General features: G+C 41.5%; 1 protein-coding gene across 1 annotated transcript; it reads left to right on the top strand.

The window, feature by feature from the left end:
- Positions 1–48: 48 nt before the first annotated feature.
- On the top strand, positions 49–9198 carry LOC139469136 (dynein axonemal light chain 4-like). Its single transcript, XM_071251272.1, has 3 exons — positions 49–211; positions 2550–2633; positions 8006–9198. The coding sequence occupies exons 1-3, from the start codon at positions 140–142 to the stop codon at positions 8168–8170; spliced, it is 321 nt and encodes a 106-aa protein (XP_071107373.1). The 5' UTR covers positions 49–139; the 3' UTR covers positions 8171–9198.
- The last annotated feature ends 10796 nt before the right edge of the window (positions 9199–19994 follow it).

Raw genomic sequence — 19994 nt, 5'->3', positions numbered from 1 at the left:
AGAACGATACGTTACTACTTCCGTTACGCATGCGCACTGCCACCTAGTTACCAGTAGCGGAAGGCAACTGGAGCTAACATTTCAACACATTATCTGATCGTTTGTCGGTGTTAACGCATCATTTTCCGTACCTCAAAAGATGGCAGAACAAACAGAAGAGAAAAAGGCAGACACCGATTCAAAGAGAGTACATACGTATCCTCTCATCAGGGTAAATATCTTGATCTTGAAATTTGGCGCTCACAATCTTTTGTTGTTTACAAATTTGAAAATCATTTCAGACATTTGGATATTGTTTGAGTAATTTGTCATACCACCAACGATGATTCGAATGGTCATAACTCATTTGTAAGCTTTCATTTGAAAGAATTATTTTTATAGCCATACTCAGTCATCAGCATATTCGTAACATCTAACTCAGTTTTTCCCTTGGTAGTCGTTTGTGGAAGTCTGGATATGTCATGGTGTTTCATAAATTAAACATTCTCAAAGTAGTATGTTCATATTAAAATGTGATGGTAACTGCAGCCAAAGTTCACAAAAACCCACTGTAAACATGACAAGCCTGTCTGGTTTGTTTGTTTGTTGTTGAATGCTGCAACCCAGTGATTGATATCGGAAAAGCATCAATCCATGCCATTAGGATATGATAACATGCATCAACCAAAGCAGCGAGCTTGACCACCCTAACTCGGATCTTCATGGGCATCGATCTGGTAAAATTAAGGGAGTCAACTCTCATTGCACTAGTATGTATTTTGGACAACAGGCACACTCGGCCAAAAATGATGACATGGGAGTGTATGTTATCCACCATATGTACACGCACTGACACCTATTTGGATACTGAAGCTAAGGTTTCGCACAAATTTGATTGAAAAGTGCTTGAATTTTACCATGTCTAATGAAAAGTGCTTAATTCTGCCGTTTTGAAATGAAGTCAGTTTAAAATGTTTGAACCGATATATAGACTCAATTTGAATGTACCAGCTGTGTCACCGGTGTCCAGTTCAAAAAGTATTTTGTGGCACTGTTTCCAAAAGTGAATGATCCCTACACAAGTAATTAACATTCTGTATTGACGTCTAGTGCAAAACGCTATGTGTAGATCACAGTTGTCTTGTCTTATTCTGTTGGTGACATTGCGCTTCGTTTGAAGCTGCCACTGACACAATATGCAAGTAGAGTTTTCACTTCTTCATACTTTTGCTCGGTCAGATACCATAGAAAATCCACTTATTTCGTAAACATGGTACCTTACATGAATAAGTGGAGTATTTGTTACAGAAACATCCTAATTGCTCAGAAGTGATATTTTTTATCATAAACTAACCAGTGTGAAATTAATTTGCAATGTCCTGATCATTTTATAATGTACTCTGACGGCAGATTGAAGTTGTCATTTTTGCTCACCTGAACATTGATCTTTTATGTAAAAAAGTATAAATTTGGTTTTGTCACTGATTGTGAGAATACTGTGAGTCTTGAAATTAATGCATTTCCAAATTAATACGACTGCTGACCGCTAACCAAAAATGCAACTCTGTATCAATGCGACTCCCCCCCACCCCATCCCCAGAGGAATTATACATATCCTAACCTTAATCCAACCTTACCTTAATCCAATCTAACAGCAGAAAGCACCGCTTGTTAGTGCTGAGTATAGCACTTCCGTTAAAAAACATAAACAGTGTTTTCCTAAAAGCAACACACAGTTTATATGGTTCTGTTAACTGGCATTAAGGAAGTTCAATGTTCACTGATTGGTATGCGGAAAAGATGTCACCAAACTTGAAGTCAGATGACAAAACAAAGGCTGTAGACATGAGGAGTGTTAGGAAGCCTATCAGTGCGCATTGGGTTGTGTAGGCCTTCGACGAAGAGTTGCATGGGTGGATTCTGCCTGGACTGTTGGAGTGTTCAATGATGCCTAGTTTGACACGAGTGGGTAGAACTCTTGACCCCAGCAGTGATAACTCACTGGATGCCTATTGTGTAATTCCTACTCTTTAAATGACGTTATATACTTGTTACAACTGCTGCTCAATAAGCAATAGTTTTGTTCATATTCAAGTTGGTTATTCCGCTATCCAAAGTGTGCAGTGAGGCTTTCTTATTGTTGATAGTCATTTTGGAGACATAAATGCAAAGTTTAATTAATGCGAACAAACACCACTAACATTTTTTGCATTTAATTCAAGATCGCGTTAATTTCAAGATTTACAGTAGTTGTGAGGGCCTTAACATTGACGTGTTCGTCATATTGATAATTGTAATTAAATAAAATTTTATGTTCTAAACTGATATTGATCATGGCAAATGTATGTAAACACTTGATCGGGGCATTGTTCAGTTGTCAGTGAATCAACAGAAATGTGAGGAAGATAATGCATGTGAGAATGAGGTAAAGGTTAATCGTGTTGCTACTTTGTTTTAGCCATTGATAAGTGAATTTGTGATAACGGAGATGGAAACTTACTACCATTTGTAGAACATGCATATTGGGTTCCACCATTGTCAGCTGACTGTGTTCATTGTTTTATTTGAAGCATTCTGATATGAATGATGAAATGAAGACTGAAGCTATGGAGTTGTGTGTCACAGCCTGTGAGAAGTTTGCCAGCAATAATGAGGTATGAATCCAAGTACAAGACACAATCCATTTTCTTCCAGAGTAATCAGGTAATGGAGAGAAAAACAGGTCTATATTCAGTAATGGAATATTCAGAAAATGATGATCAGATGAATATAATTATTTGAGATAAAAATACAATAATAAATGTTCAACAGTATGTTCAGGTATACATTCTATACACAGTACTAAAAGTACGCTATTACACTTTTCCTCTGTCAAAATACGCCTTTTGTCTCTTTTACTCACCCCACCACCACCGGAAGCATGTCCGTCCATCTGTCTGTCCTCTGTCCATTTCCATAGCAGAACTCCAAAACTGTTGAATAATTCTTGTTGAAACATGCTTTATACAGATCAGTCTCGTGGTAAAGAGTACCTTTTGATGACTTGTAACTAGCAGCACCCTCCCACAGTTGGCACATGATCCGGAAGCAATGACATCACTTAAGAGAGCATTACTGCTTTGTCAGACGGACCTGAATTTGAAGGGATTAAAGCTCTATTGTTTCCTGCATCCTTTGATTGTTTATTACATTATTTATTTTCCTTTATATTGCATTGTGTTTATGGTTTGTGTCTTTTATGGTATTCCGATACATATATTATAACGTTTACCCAATTGTTTATAGCTCTAGTCACAGTAATATTACAGGCGCCATTTTGAATTTGCCAAGCGGCCACGTACGTCTGACACCACTGAGGCTCCCTCCCCATCGAGATCAACGACCCGTTGCAGTCCCCTACCGACAATCTCATCCCCACCACCAATGACACCCTATCAAGGGCTTGCAACTAGTTCGACCCTGCCCTAGCACGATATGGTCTAACCTTACATCGCTTCCACATGACCCCATGTTGACCATCCTCACTTCAGCCTTAGGCGAGGACTTCACTAAGCTCTATCTCACGCCATCGTTCAAGGTTCATCGTTATCGAAGGGATGATTTCTGTTCACTCTTTTCATGTAGCTTACCGAGTTCACATATTGGATAACGACCTGCATCGCATGATAGGGTCTTCCAAACCTACCATCATTCGCATGCCAGATACCCGTCTTGCCTTTGTTGAGTCAGAGATATACCGATCACTCAGCTCTTGCCTTCTCTTCCAGAGCTTCGACCAGGATCTGTGTGAGTTTAGTCTCAACCGGATTGACCATCTGCGGATTATAGTGTCAGTTCCACCCCTGACAGGTCAATTACATGAGAAACCACTTGCGTGCTGCACTGGCGGAAGTTACTACCACCAGACATCTTGGATATCTAGCGCATAAGGAATGGGATTCCGAATTTAGGAAATTCCTCCTGCAACAACCCTGGTCTGGTCCCTCTCTGTTTAACGGAGTCATCATCACTACACACGCTCATGTTTCCCGCTTCACGAGGGATGAGACGGCTCTCAAAGCCCTAGAGCATGTCACTCAGCAGGCATCGTCCAAGTCGTCCAAGGGCAGTTACCAGCCTCATCATTGTTCCTCCCTCAAGGCCTCGTCCCAGCATTCCTCTTCTATTAGGGGCAGAAGGCGTTGTGGAGGAAAGTCCCAAGGTTCCTACCAGGCTCGATATGATCACCAACCAAGCAAGCTTGCCGATCTGAAGTCCAAGCGTTGACCTGTTGGACTTGAACGAATAGGTTCTCCCATTCTCCCAGTCATTCTGGTAATTGACACACTGGAGGTTGGAGACTGGGCCAGTTTGGGCAAAACTGGACCATCCTAGAGGGCTCGTTCGTTACCACTGTCCTCCATCAGGGATACTGTCTATCATTATTACTACAACCACCTCTGACGTCCACCTCCTCCTATCAACATCAGCTCCTGTGTGACAGCATCAACACCCTACTCCACATGGAGGCTATAGAGATTGTACACGACCCAGGCCATTGTCCTGGCTTCTACTCCCCCGTGTTTCTTGTACCCAAGAAATGTTCCATGATACTTCCACAATCTCTCCATCTTCAATCAGCGCCTCCTAGAACATCCTCCATCAATCCCTGATCAGCCCCGGCATCCATGATGCCTACCTCCATGTGTCTATCCTCCCCAGCGACCGGCAGTTCCTCAGTTTCCATTACAGTGGTACCCATTACCAGTGGGCGGTCCTACCATTTGGAATTTCCACGGCCCCATGGCATTTCACATGGCTCACCAAGCCCATAGCCGCCTACCTGCACCTGAGTTACATCAACTTCGAGTCATACATAGACGACTGCCTACTGAACCATCGAGACTCGGAATTGATCATCCACTACAGGGATTTTACCCTCAGAGACTTCCATCTGCTGTGGTGGATTGTCAACCAGACCAAGTCAGAGTTGACTCAGTCCTTCCATCTGCAATTCATCGATGGCCTGTTTCCCACACAACAGGACCTCCTTCAAGTTCCCAGGGACAGGTGGTTGAAGATTGTCACCCACCTCCTTCCTGCCCTATATCAGGCCTGAACTCAGGTTTCACCTGACACATCTGCAGAAAGCCTTACGGGCCCAGGGCTACTCCTCCAGAGTGCCCAAGGCTATTGCTTTAGCCCATCATCCGTCCATCTGCACGGAAATTGTATGAGAACAAAGTGGGACTCATTCCATGCCTTTTGTTCAGACAAAGAACAGGCTCTGATGACCAAGGAGACACAATTTATGGACAACATCTTCTTTAATACTGTAAAGGGGACATTTCGGTATAGATCCTTGTACCATTGTCAAGCAAGATCTGATGACAGCGTCACCCTAGTTCTTGGCTGAAGTTCTACTTTTTCTGCTCAGCACACGTTGGTTGACAGGTTCAATCATTGTACGTACCTGGTCGCCATTGCGGGTGATCGGAGAATGATGAAAATACCATAACTACATGCTTTGCCGCGCTTGTTTTGTCTTGAAGAAGAGAAAGCCAAGTTCAGACTGGCAGCTTGGGATCTGAAAGTGCTCTTCGGGCGGCTTCTTCCGACCTTACCAAAATGACGGTGTTCCTTCTAGCCTTAGCTACCACAGCACAGGTCAGTGAGCATCATTCCCACGACATTTCTCGCGTCCGGTTCCAATGTGGTACCCATGGAGCCGTTATCTCGGGCTGTGCTGGAATTTCAGTGCCGGAATCAACTCCCAGGACAGATCATTCACCATCCCTCCCCTCTTGTCCATCGTGGGTGCAGACGATGAGGCGGAGCTCTTGTTATGCCCGGTGTCGGCATTGCAGGTTTTCCTGCAACAATACAAAGCCTCGCACAGGTCTAGGAAATACATTTTCCTGTCGGTCTCCCTTGCAGAGGTTAGCCTGAATACTTTTTCCTTCTGGCTCTGAGCAGTCATCCCACAAGCTTATGAAGCGGCTGGATTGGACCCTCCAAGGCTAACAACCCACACAAGATCAGAGCAGTTGCATCTACCATGGACCTTCATAGTAACTGCTCCATCAAGTCTATCATGGAGGTGTGCTTCTGGCGATCCGATACCATCTTTACAAGCCACTATCTCCATGATGTAGCCTTTGAAGAAGTTGCCACCGTTCACAGCCTTGATCCCCTGGTGGCAGCCTAACAGGTCACCAATCCCTCATCTATTCTCCGAGACCCCTAGCCGGCCTGTCAAACTCTCTGGTGTTTATCACCCCAGGTTAGACGTCTCTACTGCGTTACGCATTGCTCAGTATCAGTTCTTGTTTGGGGCTAACCGCCTCATTCTATTTCTGCCGTCTTTTAGGGTCTTCCTGTTTTCCTCACACTCTCATCATGAATTTTCCGGTCATCACATCAGATGAGGTGCTGGTACATCGGACCATGACAAGGGTTTATTATGATCACATCTGAAGCTATACCCACCTACCGTACTGTCAGGTAAAGATGCATTAAGGAGTAAAGCAGGATAAGTTAAAGAAATTAGTAAAATCTAAATATATTTTACGTTTGTATGCTTAACCTGCATTACTACGTCTATATGCCCTCCCTTCGCTACGCTGCCTCTCCACGAAGTTCAGATGTTATGTTTGAAGCAGTAATGTGCTCTTATGTGACGTCATCACTTCCGGGTCACACACTGACTGTGCGATGATGATGCTAGTTACTGGTTGGAACAACTTTTCTTTAGCAGCTGGACATCTCACAGTTCGTCTTTCTGTCAAAAAATATTAAGGAGTAATGCAGGATAAGTATACAAGTAGAAAAAAAATTTAGATTTCACTAATTTGGATGATTTGGGATATTGAAAAATACTGATCAGCACTTTTTTTTTCTTTACTGAGCTGAAGGTATCTATGACAATGAACCAAAAGTGGGGTAGAAATAGCCAAACTCCATTTCCGAATTGCTCTAGAGGGGGAGTGAGGCGGATATATCCTTTCCTAATGACTCTTGTTTTCATGAATTATTTATGTCATAAAATATCATGGAGAGAAAATTGTTAATGCATTCATTCATCACATGAATATTTCTTCAGAATTCAAAACACCACTTTGTCTTTCTGAAATACAGTTGAGGTATTGACACGTGATGAATTTTATACATGTGTGGAGCTTTGATGATGTGTTTCGTCAAGAATGCTGTATACTGGACACCTGCCATTTTTGTCAGGGATGTGCAAGAGTTCCTTCCTCGGTAGACACTATTCCTTGCCACCTCGAAACAATAAAAGGGTTTGGGGGCATGTTTATTGATGAGGTTGTCGCATGCCATTATTGAACTTCTATTTTTTCTATGTTGATGTAAATTTTTCCATGTTTATTGATTTAACAGATGTTCAATTTCGAGATTTAATCATATTACACCTTCAAACGCAAGCAGAGACATTTTTCTGCTTATTTTGAGCTTTATGGCTCTATTTATCAATTCATTTTAGTAGCATAATACAAACATGGCAGAAAGGTCTACAGTAAAATGCATGTATAGCTGTTTTTCACATAATCTAGGCAAAAACAAACATGTCGATGCGAAAACCCACATCATGGCACTATTGACATTACTCTTTTTCACATAAAATGACACCTTTTATCCCACTGATTACTCCAAAACTTAAGCTTCAGTAAGGGGTGGCATCTCTGTGTATGGAATCCCTAATAGACAAATCAGAAAATAAGTATGGAAGTCAAGGGGTCTTTGTCAGACTTGGGTCCCTAGGTTCAAGTGCTATATAGCAGCAAACCTGTAGGACCTCCGGATACCCCAGCTAAGCATCCAGGGTCTTCCGGTTCTTTTATATCTGGTTGACCTGATAATGTTTTCAGGATGTTAGAACCCTGACCTTGATCAAGAGTGTCATGAACCAAATATCGGTGATCGACATCTACTGGTTGTGTCTGATCTCCTGCCTCAGTAATAATGATTGCCATAACATGACTGCACTGCTGTTTACTGTGACATCATCTACATATATTACTTTCCTCAGAATGCTGCCAAAATGATCAAGGAGACAATGGACAAGAAGTTTGGCGCCTCCTGGCATGCAGTTGTTGGTGAAGGCCTTGGCTTCGAGATCACCCATGAAGTGAAGAACCTGCTGTATATGTTCTTTGGTGGCAATGTAGCCATTGTAGTGTGGAAGTGTTCCTGAACGTTTACAGGCATCGGCTGACACCACATGGAGCTGGTCATGTTCCTCTAACTTTGGATCAGTTCGTCACCTTACATTCTACATAATGCATTATCATTCCACTACTGTGTCACTGTGAATTGTGTTCAATGTAAAGGTACGTGGGCGAAGGGATATAGTGTAAGCTACAAAAAAAGTATGGATAAACATCTGTCATACTAAGTTCCATAAACTTTTAATTTATGCTCAGAGAGGTTTGGGTTTTTTCAAATATTATATTGCTTGGATAGTACGTTATTGTGGATGAAACATATTTGGTTTATTGCAAAGAGGACGTTTATGGTCCTGTGTACAGACATTTTCCACTAGTTGTACATATTTGTTTTAAATGAGAGATATTACAAGTATTCTGCAATGTTTCCCTGTCTTAAGGTACAACTACCAGCTTATTGATATAGGTTATCTCCCTTTGTATATCTGCAGGGAAATATGAAATGGTAATGTTCCAAATACGAAATATAGCTTGTGGCATGTTCATATAGTGGATTACAGGAGAACATGCATAAGACTAACTGAAATCAGAAAGGTTATTATTACTTCTAATCATTGGTCAAATATTCGTTACTGGTATGTATTGGAGAACACAATGTCAGTTAGTAGAAAATATACTTCAAAATACTATTCATGTGGTAATTAAGAAACAGCACTATTCAAGTCTTCTTTACCATCTCATTTTGATGCATTACTTGATGGCAGCCATCTTGCAGCATTATAGTGTGTTGTGCACTTGCCTGCTATATGTCATAGCACAGACCAACCATTGACTGTACTTTGGAGAAGTACACTTGTGTTATTGCAGTACATATATATATATGCCGCCTTTACAGTGTTTATATGTGTTACTACAGAGTTTACCATCTCCTTGACTTATGACCAAGGTTGATATCACTTGAGCTATGCATTTGTACATAGCAATTCCAGATTTTAGCATTCCATGTACATAAGTTAACTTTATTATTATTATTGATGAAATATGATAATAAAAGAAATTTTAGGACCTATTCGACTTATTGTCCTGAATCAAACATTGAGAAGAGTGTAACGGCAAATGTCCACTATGTACTTGTGGCATGGGTAACCTTGCAGAGTTGTTTTTCTTGGCTATAAGTATCCCTCAGTTGCTGGATATTGGTCTTGATTCAATCTGTTTGATTCCTGGTGTGTCTGTACCAGTGGTTTGTTTGTTGTTTAACGCTGTACTCAGCAATATTCCAGCTATATGACGTCAGTCTGTAAATAATCAAGTCTGCACCAGACAGTCCAGTGATTGAGATCATGAGCATTGATCCACGCAATTGGGATACGATGACATGCATCAACCAAGTCAGCGAGCCTGACCACCCGATCCCATTAGTCGCCACTTACGACATACATTGGTTGCTGAAGACTTATTCTAACCTGGATCTTCATGTGTCTGGTTGCAGTGGTAATCCCTTACAAACTGCATCATTTCCAACCACAGCCGAGGTTAAAATATTTTGAAAATATTTTTGGACAACATTAACTTTCCACTTCCACTTTAACTGATATCCACTTCCCCAAATACATGATAATAAGATTGATGTGCATTCACATACCAAACTTGTGATCAGAATATATTGCTGTGCATTTGCGTTAAGTAGTGGTCATTTTATACCCCTGCAGGTTATTAAATCCATTGTTTCATTTGACCTTTCAAGTACCTGTAGTTCAAGACACAAACTGGTCATTTGAACAGTTGCCTGAATATACCAGCTGCTCACTAACTGAATGACAAATCACGTGATGATGTCATGTTCCACAAGCTGCCCTGTCTTCCTCTGTGGCACGTGGCATGAAACTCGTCATATATATAGTTCCTCCACCTGTATCATCATCGCACTTGGGGTCTTCATAACCTGATGAATGTGTCTGGTATTTTTTTCTAAATTGAACATTTGCAAAATGATAAAAGGTAAAGTGCAAAATTCAAATCCCACATTTTATTTTAACACAGTATAAAAATGATCACATCAATAAATAAAATATGTGTATTTACATAAACTATACATACATAACATGATCCATGGGTGACAATGCCTTGACACCATGCAGCAAGATGGAAGATATCCCTTTACCCCACACAAGTAACTATTTACAGATAATCCCATAGTCAGACATACAGGTTTGGGCACAAACAGCACAAGGGTGATTAAATGACAAAATACTATAACGAAGGTCCATATTTTGAAAACAAAAATAGCACACAATGCTGTCATGGTGCATTCAAAGATTCACACAGTTTTGTTATCTATCCACATAAGACAATGACATGAATGTACCATTTTGGTTGATCCCACTTCAGTCATACACCACATTAGATATTGTCATTACAGGTATCGCTACAATCACAAGGTGGTACAAGTGTCTTTTGACACGGCTGACGAACATTGCATTGTACATTGATACTTTATCAAACAGGCGGAACATTTCTTCATAAAGCAACTACATTGATCTGGATATATACAATCAAGTGGATAGAACCGGATAATTATGACACATCTTTCATGGATTTTCGGACCCGAATGTGGAAATCTAATTGCAAATCGTGTGTAGAGTATATCCTTGAAACGACAGCAGACGTCTGTCTGAGCACCTGATTCAACACAACACAGAGAGCGGCACCGGGCGATGGAGGGGCGTTCCACTCCGAGTGTTCACAGTTTTTATCTTGTGTCACGTGTATCTATCTCTTGTGCGCTCAGCAGCTCGAGGAATAGGTCAGGGCCCTGGGTGTTGTGCATCGAAATACACTGGCGGAAAAAGGCGAATGCTGTCCCATACAGGCTTTCCCACCCGTTCAGGGCCTCTTTTGGTTCATTCATGTTGGCACTGACGTGATCAATCTCTGCGTTTCCGTCCGACACCCACGTAGACCTGATTGCAGCGACGGGGTACGTTAAACGGTCGCGGGTGTAGTTAGCGTTCTTAACGTGCAGTTCTGTGTCATCACGTTTCGGATTGATCTCCAGTTCTGCCACACTTGAGTCAACATAACCGAGGTAAAACTTCAAGGAGAAAGGGTCGACAACGACGCTGGATATTGGGGCGTATGGGCGACTGTCCGATGTGCTGAACTGACCAATGACTACAGATGATCCAAACGGTACGAAGTTGACTCCATAGGGAACTATAGCATTGATGTTAGCGAGCCCGTCCTGATAGAGTTGGAAAACCTCACTGAAACCGTCCGTCCAGCGAATAGCCCTGGAAACACTTATTTTTGTTATGTTCTCCCAGGTAACGCCCGAGTCGACACGTGTGACGGTCATCGCGTTAGGTGCGCGCCACCACTGGTCCTCTATCACACCTACCACCTTGGTTTCACCGTCCTCGTAGATCACAATGTTCCGGTCAGGCATCTTCTCTTTGCGCACGAGTTTCAGACTGTCCACCACTGCTGTTACACCTGGCGGGGTCATGATGGTGAGATTAACGTAGTTCTGGTCATCCGTTACCCATGTAAATTCTGGGATTTCCCATGTATAAAATTCCCCATCATTGGACGTGGGTTGAACCATCGTCAGCTTTCCAGCTCGAGAGCTATGCCCAAGCTGAACCGAAAACAGTGTTTTTGGTTCCTGGAACTTTAAGATGAGATTTGAAGCAACATCTACATCAGACTGTCGAGAAAAGGATTTATCTAGGTTGAACTGGAAGTTCACAGTGGTGAATTTGGCTACATTATCTCCGCCAAAGGTCATACGAGCATTACTCACGGCTTGTGGGGTTTCACTGGGAAGAACTCTGAAGTTTCGAAATTCCCAGATAACGTCTGATACAGGCTCACAGCCGGTGGCGTCCTTCTTGTGGTCATTGAGCAGCGTTCTGTATCTCGGTGGGGTAGCCGTCATGCGGTATTCTGTGATGCTTTCATGGAACAGATGGTAGTTGATGTTTCTGTCTTCAGCACAAAACGTCTTGTGACTCCTCTGAACCAACTCGCCAGAAGGGATGTCGTCTCTTGCTTTGATGCCAGAATACCTGATAGAAGCATCACAGTGGGCCCTGCATCGGAGGAAATCGTCTTTAAGAGACTCATCGTCGACCAGGAGAATCACCGAGTCTATTTCAATACCATAGGAGTCTGTGGACCGGAAGGTAAGCGTGACGACGTGTCTGCCAGGCCATAGTATTCGTGGTTCCCCGATCTGCCCACTGTAGTCGAACTTATTCCAGTTGTGACCGAAGTTGGAGTTGCTATGTGAAGCAAAAGATCCAAGATCTTCGCCGTCCATGTCGACGTCCACAACATCTTTGTCGCCGTCGTTAGAAAAGCGGATGTTAGAAAGTGTGACTGTGGTGTTTTTCCTGAGACAGAAGTCCACTCTCAGAATGTCGCCAGCACGGAACGGGGAAGACCTTGTAGCAGAGGCCATGGTTCGGAAAATAGATTCGTGCTCCATGGCAATGGATTCTGCCTCTATGGTGAAAGGTCGGGCGAAGGCTGGCGCTAGCAATGCCATAGTGCAAATGACGAGGTGCAGAGCCATCGACAGTCTTGCGTCTTCCATCTCGCCTCACAAAAGAAACACAATTTGTTTTATGAGTCTGTTTGTCTATGGATTAAATCCGTTTAATCCAACTTTTCAAAATCACTCTTGTTACTTTAAGAGGAATCAATCAGGAATATCCCCAAATCGTTAACTGTCAGTCTCACAAACAAAGCCTCTGTCATTACATAGACCAACAACTAAACAATTCTTTCTGATGAGACGCTCTGATTTCCTTGCTTAAATAGTTGATAACATTGTCATGGTGACCGCACATTGGCCACAGGATTGCGGAAATGAACGCACACATTTACGCAAGCATGTCAGCTGTGATCTAGTGTAGGGGAGGGAGTGGAGTTGGCCTACGTCCCCCTGGTATCTTGAACAATAAGGGGAGAGATAGACACGGAGAGGACATCCATCAAAGGCAGGAGGCCACGCCCACTATCTTCTGACGTTGTCAGATTGTCTTTGTATCAACAACGGGACATTTTTTCTAATTCGCACTTGTTACATTTTGAATGGACATATTCGTGTTAACACACACGAGAAGGGCAACATGGTGACATTTATGCCCAACGTCGCCTTCTTCTAATGGGGAATCCTAATTCACAATGTACGCACACTGTATATTCAGAAAAGTCTGTGATACATCACTCTTATGTCATAATATCAGTTATTATGTGGGGGTCACACTCAGAATACACATACCCTAGTTATGTATGTGAATAATATCATCACATGTCTTTGTAGCTTGTCCAAAGTAATATATGTTTGTGTTAACTGTTAACAAATATAACATAAAAATGCCAACAATTTGAAATGTGATCAAGGAAGTAGTACACATTGTTATACGCGAAGGATATATTTAATGACATAACCTACCAAAACATCGAATGTGTTGTTTTATTGTGTAATATTCCTTAACTCCCTGCGCCTCTAGTGTCTACATAGTGTCTACATTCAACATATACGATGGACCTATACTTACAAACACACAAAGTGCTGCTCGTTACTCCTACAATGTATTGTCGTCGAAAGGGTATGTGTGCTTTTTCTCTGTATCACCATTATTGACATATAGGTTTACGAATTAGACATATTGCAGTAATTATATACAGATATAGCTTGAATGAATTTGACAGACACAAGCAGCAAATGTATTGCTGTTTCGGCGAATAATCTAGATTAGTTATCCTCTTGCATTGACAATATAAATTTTCATTACTGACTTTGAATAATAAATATGGAGGAATTCAGCTTTCTCTTCTTTGATTAGTACGAAACAAAGGAATGTGTATTCAATCTAGTGTGGTGTTTCGCTGTCTATTATTTTCAAGAATAAAACAGATAGTTGTGTTGACGAGTTTGGGAGGTCCGGGGATGTTTATGCTCTACGTCAGCCAGTGATGGGATGGATGTAGAAAGGGGCTTTTAGATTCTCTTCCTGTGAACAATATAATCTCCGCATCACAATGTGTTGACATGATTCCTGCAGTAGAACTACACAGTAACAGCATACGCCATAGGGTTGTATGGGTTATATATATATAGCAGCTAAATCTTGTACGGTATCCGACACTGGCAGTACACAGTAGCTCCAAGTTCAAATAGGGCTCAAATAAACTACTCGCGCTCAGTCTGTGAAGGATATTTGGACGATGGACGTGAAATACAAAGATTGGAAGAAACAGGTTTTCGATTCCAGGAATAATTGCGACCTTTTTATAGAAACAATTACACATCCGGACATTACCAAATACAAATAAAACTGTGGGTGTTTTGGAGAAATGGTCCTTGTGTGGTAACAGTGTGAGTGACTATTGTTTTACACCGCATCAGCAATGTCACGGTGTGTTGTTTGTTGTCAAATCTTGGCTAGACAATCGGAAGCAATCGTAAGCAGCAATTCACGACTGTAGGGTGACACATGAATAGGCCATGTCACACATGGTACCAACCCGATTCTTGTTTTAACCAGCTGTTATGCCAAGCATGGGATAGTGTGGACCTGCGCCAGAGGCGCCGTCTTGAGCCTCACTAATCCACACTAGCAGGTCCGACGTGTATGATGTAACAATTAATGCATATTTCCTCCATTCCACTCACGTTTTGATTTAAGGCTGTGCTTATGTTATTGTGTCTGCGTGTGAAGAAACAAGTAGATGTGTTGAGGTCAAGTCGCCTCATCACAACGCCGCACGTGGGGTGACCTGGCCAGGTGGCCTGCGCAAAGTGCATCACGTTTGTTCAGTGGAGAGCGAACACAGGCCCATAGGTCGCGATATTTCGTGTATATACAGATATAACACGTAACATACATGTGAAAATACACCAGACTATTATTTACCTGTACACAAACTTGTATACACCATTCAAATTTCTGAAAGTGAAGTGACATGGGGTTTAATGTCGCGTCCAAGATTATTGCACTTATATAGCGATGTGCATGTACGTGTATGTGAGTGTGGCTGCTTGTACTAGTCCGGACTGATGCCTATTTATAGTGCTAGCCCACTGAGATACCATGCCGCAGTTTAACATAAATACCCCACTCAGACACAGTATACTGACTCCTTGTTATATTTAGCCCCTTTATGCCGAGCGCCAGGCAGGGTAACAACAAGTACCATATTTTGGCATGACGCGGCCGGGGATCGAACGCCGGGCTTCCGCTCGCCGGGCAGACGCTCTCCTACATTTTTTATTGTTTTATTCAAAGACATTCGAGAAGGAAAGGAAATTCATATAACTTTACTAGATTATAATATTTTTTTCTGTTAAGTCAGAAGATGCTTGAAATAGAGCAGAACTCTCTGTTTGTATTTGTTCTGTGTGAGTCGTGCGAGGTATTTGAAAGGTGTTCTCAGCTGCTGAATCACGTGCGACAAGCGCCATCAGGGGTCCATATTTGCAATACATGGTACAGGGCTGTTTACAGTTTCGAGGGGGCCCAAAGGAGCATATAATCAGTGGCTTGAACGGGGATTTAACATACTGTGCTGTCGTGTGTCACTGTAGCTGAGGTCGACTACTACATCTCAATTGCGTGGATCGATGCTCATGATGTCAGTCACTGGATTGTCTGGTCCAGACTCGATTATTAACAGACCGCCGTCTTATAGCTGGAATATTGCTAAATGCGGCGTTAAACAACAAATAAACAAACAAACTGCACATCTTCAGTTTATACGATGAGGATTTGAGCCCCACCTGGGACACATGTTCTCAGTTAAAACTTCAAATCGTTCACTTGCTAAAGCAAAATGTTTCGTCAATTCCAAGTGTACATTATTCGAAATGTAGATTCAAGCTAAGGTGAGTATGAATATTGACAATCAACTTCCAGTCGTGATAATGATTGATCGTTTGATAATAGATTGACGTCACATATGTGTTTTAACGATGCTCTAACCGGATAAGCTGATACTACTCATACACCCAGTCCAATGTGCAATCAACTTGATTCATTTCTAGTTATATCAGTTTTCTATTTCAGTTCGTCACAAGGCCTGGCAGCATGTTGGTTTGGCTGCCACCGGTGGGGCAGGACACGCTTCGCGAACACCCGGTATCGTCACTATTTGATAGTGATTCCTAAACACATGCTCGTTATATTGTCGGAATCGTACAGTCGACTTCGTTTTGGGCAGAGATTTCTTATGAAAAGGGAAAGGGTTTTGTCGGGTTTATTTAGATAGCTTGTCTTCCTATCAGGGTCCCGTGATAGAACAGATCCACAATTGCTGGATAACCTCCGACTATAATCTGTTATACAAACCCTGAACTATCCAATACAGCACATGCATGTCAATAATAAGTCCAGATTACTGCTTTACCTGAAAATGACGAAAGTCTCTAGCCACCTTCATTCTATATTTTATAACTATAATTTAACAATTGTTTTTTTCTGTAAAATAATTTATGTTCATTTCTGTTGGTAACAATGTATGCCCTGGCTTGTAACCTATCATGGTACTCCCGCGCATGGATGGCTGCTCATCCCATCAAACATTGGTGTACCGTGTGCCTGTCCCGGTCTGGACAGTTTAAGATCGCCGTGGTCTAGATATATTGCAACAAATCAATCCACCAAGTCTCGCCAAAATATGTTACTTAGCGATCACGACCAATACGACACTTGGCATAAAACAAAACTTATGGAATGATTTCATGGTTGGCAATGTTCACATCTATGACGGCACTCAGAGCAGCAGGCTATAGACAGAACTGAAAACACAGTCAGGTCTATGTATGTTCGGCCATTTACAAGTAAATGAGTCATCGCAGACCCAAACACTGAGTACATTATGTTCATATTGTCTGTAGTCTTGTGTACTACAATGAAATATCGGCCTTTAATACCAACAGGTTATCAGAAATATAACATAATCCATAAATAACAGCAAGAAAACCTTTTCTATAATCATACGAAATATGTGTTGAAAGCAGAGTCCATTGCCCCATTCCGACTATATCATCAGCATGTGTTTATGAAAATCTATCAAATAGAGATACTATCAGGTGTCTACGAAAAGGTAATCGTAACCTGCCCCACCGGTTGCACCCGTCACAAACACATGTGAAGGCAAGTCAAGTGTTCACCTGAACATTTTACATAAAACGCTTTGAAAGCTGTAACTAATGCCTTGAATAATATTTATAACCCGTATCAAACAATTTCTGATCAAGAGTCGCATGTTGCTCTTTGAAATTCTCGTAGAAACTACCTCAAAATCTGTGAAATGTAGACACCACAGGACGAAGCTACTGGAATATTGCTCGACATAAACGGATAAGTAACTATTTGAAAGCCCCTCTTGTCGTACTGTCTTGTGAATAGTTTGTTGTCACTCTGAATCGTTGTGTATAGATCTAAATGTGAATCAGAAGAGTAGGTTCCATAATTTGTCTCTTTTATTTCTATTGCAGGGAGTATATGAGGAGAAAATTGGCTATTTGACCGTTATAATGATCAATGATATGCCTGAAGCTAAAGTAAAACCTTTTGGCCAAATTCCCGTTTTCATTTTTGCCAATCCGAGCTGAAATTGCGATTCGTATGTATCAAGTAGCAGACCAGCAGGGAGGGGGGCAGCTGGTACTTCCTGGCTTTATGTCCTATCCCCATATTTCACACAGATGCTATCTTTGAGGAAATGCTTTTATTTTCAACAAATTGTCCTGCACCTTTGAAGAGAGAAATGTAACTACTGACAAACGTCCAATAGATCAAGGAAAGAAGTTTTTCCTTAGGGTTGTGTGGGATAGTGGCATATAGCGAAGAAAAATAGGATATTCTTCCTGGTAGAATATAGCTTGGATCTATTCTGAGATTGCAAATATTCAAGCTGATTTAATTATCCCTTTCACATTAATTCTACTTTTCTCAAATACCTTCCTTTATTTTATTAAGGAATAGGTGATAAATGTGTTGGACCCTGCAATATCGCTCTCTTGGTACAGATTTTTATTGAGCTTTGAAATCCAATACACAATAAAAATGGACATGCAAAGCCCCAAATCGATACTACTGATGCATAGTTGCTGCTGATGTCGTTCTCAGTTGACGTACTGGCCTTATATATGACATTAACTGGTATGTCACTTATACCAAGGGCTTTGATTAAACAATCAGTGTGGCGATGGTTACTTGTAATGGTTATGTTATGTGAGGCCTACAACTACACACGTCACATGGGGCAGCCAGATTTTCGATGATAGCAGTATGGGCCAGAGTAGTGTTATTCCAGTTCCAATAAACGCGTTTTCTTTTACGACTGTGATGTAGTTTTACTGAAATTTAATGCATTATTATTGTGAACCAATGCGATGGTTTACATTTCAGACTGAATATAATGCAAACTAATACACGGTACTTTTGTGCTGCCATACTTTAGTCTATATTGCCGAAACATATATGAAGTAGTTCCACAGTTGCGTATTAATATGACATTCCACAAAGGCAGCTATAGTCAATATATATGCGTCACAGGTGTGGAATCAGGAATAGCAGATCAGAAAACTTCATTTTATATTCCCACATTAAAACAATATCCGCACCCCCAAGGGCGTTCACGTGTTTATGAAGGCTTTTCTTCGGCCAAGGAGTTGTCAGTGTACAATCCTAACCGGTAAACGAAGTGTTCTGTCAATTTTTATGCCATGTCAATCTGTTACCGTCACCATTTTGTGTGTGTAGCGTTTCTCGCCGGGTAAATAGACAACGCACTTATACATCCTCTAAATACCTTCTTCCCCACCCTGAAAGTAAACTGTAAGAGTTAATATGTCACTGTGAACATGTCACTACAGTTTATTATTTGTAGCTGATGAAAGGTGTGGTGGTTAAAGACGTAAACCGCCAACATTTTACAATGTACCACATTTGTCATGCCTGTCTGTGGGCACGTCTAGCCTTGTACGACTTGGTAACACACGGACGTTCAAACTGAACCAGCCGATAGTTACTATCACCGTCGCCTTGGACGTCCCACTGTGTTAATTCAATGTTCATTTTGTAAGACAGCGAGTGGAACAAGTTCACACATCAAAAGAGAAATGTGAAAATGGTGCTAATCATGAACACCTTCCCGGTGACATTTAACTGATGTGTTAAAAACAGCTTCAGTGTTAGCCAACATATCATCTCACTATTTGGAATCCTGTAACATGTCAAACTGTGAATTGGAATCACACATAACCACTGTAGATAAACGATGTCACATTTTGTAGCATATCAAAATACTTATACAAATGGGGCGTCAAAATATGAAAACAACACAAAACGTTAGCATTACTTAAGGAACAATACATCTCATTATACTAGACATACGTAGTATACTGCATACACTACTGACGGTGTACCTATTCGTATATTGAGCTTGATTAAGTATGCCGCTGTTTTCGCAACTGACACGTTGAAGAAGCGGGTGTTAACTGGAGAGGTAAAATACGTACTTGCTAAAATACTGAATTAGCATACATATGTTCAAAAAGTGGTCATGCTGTAAAAAGAAAAACTCAAATTTGATATGACAGTGATAATGTCTGATAATCAATCATCCGGCATACTGTTCTCAGATGACGATGACTGTAATGCGATGACGCCATTGCAGGTGCGGGAAAATGTGTTATCGGTGATGAGTGAGTGGATATTGCCGTCGTCGCCAATGTTGACAATGTTGACACCAGTAAAGATAGTCGCAGCGATGCCAGTGCTGCTGTGCGGTCAGAAAGCGCCTTTAGCAAGGCCTTTCGTGTCTTCAAGCTGC

The sequence above is a fragment of the Haliotis cracherodii genome, unplaced genomic scaffold (genome assembly GCF_022045235.1).
Source record: "Haliotis cracherodii isolate W230 unplaced genomic scaffold, xgHalCrac1.p SCAF_2, whole genome shotgun sequence".
Lineage (NCBI taxonomy): Eukaryota > Metazoa > Mollusca > Gastropoda > Lepetellida > Haliotidae > Haliotis > Haliotis cracherodii.
The sequence above is the reverse complement of the archived record's forward strand: the minus strand, read 5'-3'. Positions and strand labels throughout refer to the sequence as shown.

Bases quoted from the DNA above. Each gene is read 5' to 3' on its own strand.
- LOC139469136 (XM_071251272.1), top strand. From the start codon at position 140: ATGGCAGAACAAACAGAAGAGAAAAAGGCAGACACCGATTCAAAGAGA. The intron at 212-2,549 runs GTAAATATCTTG...TTTTATTTGAAG, and splicing joins ATACGTATCCTCTCATCAGG to CATTCTGATATGAATGATGA. The intron at 2,634-8,005 runs GTATGAATCCAA...TACTTTCCTCAG, and splicing joins AGTTTGCCAGCAATAATGAG to AATGCTGCCAAAATGATCAA.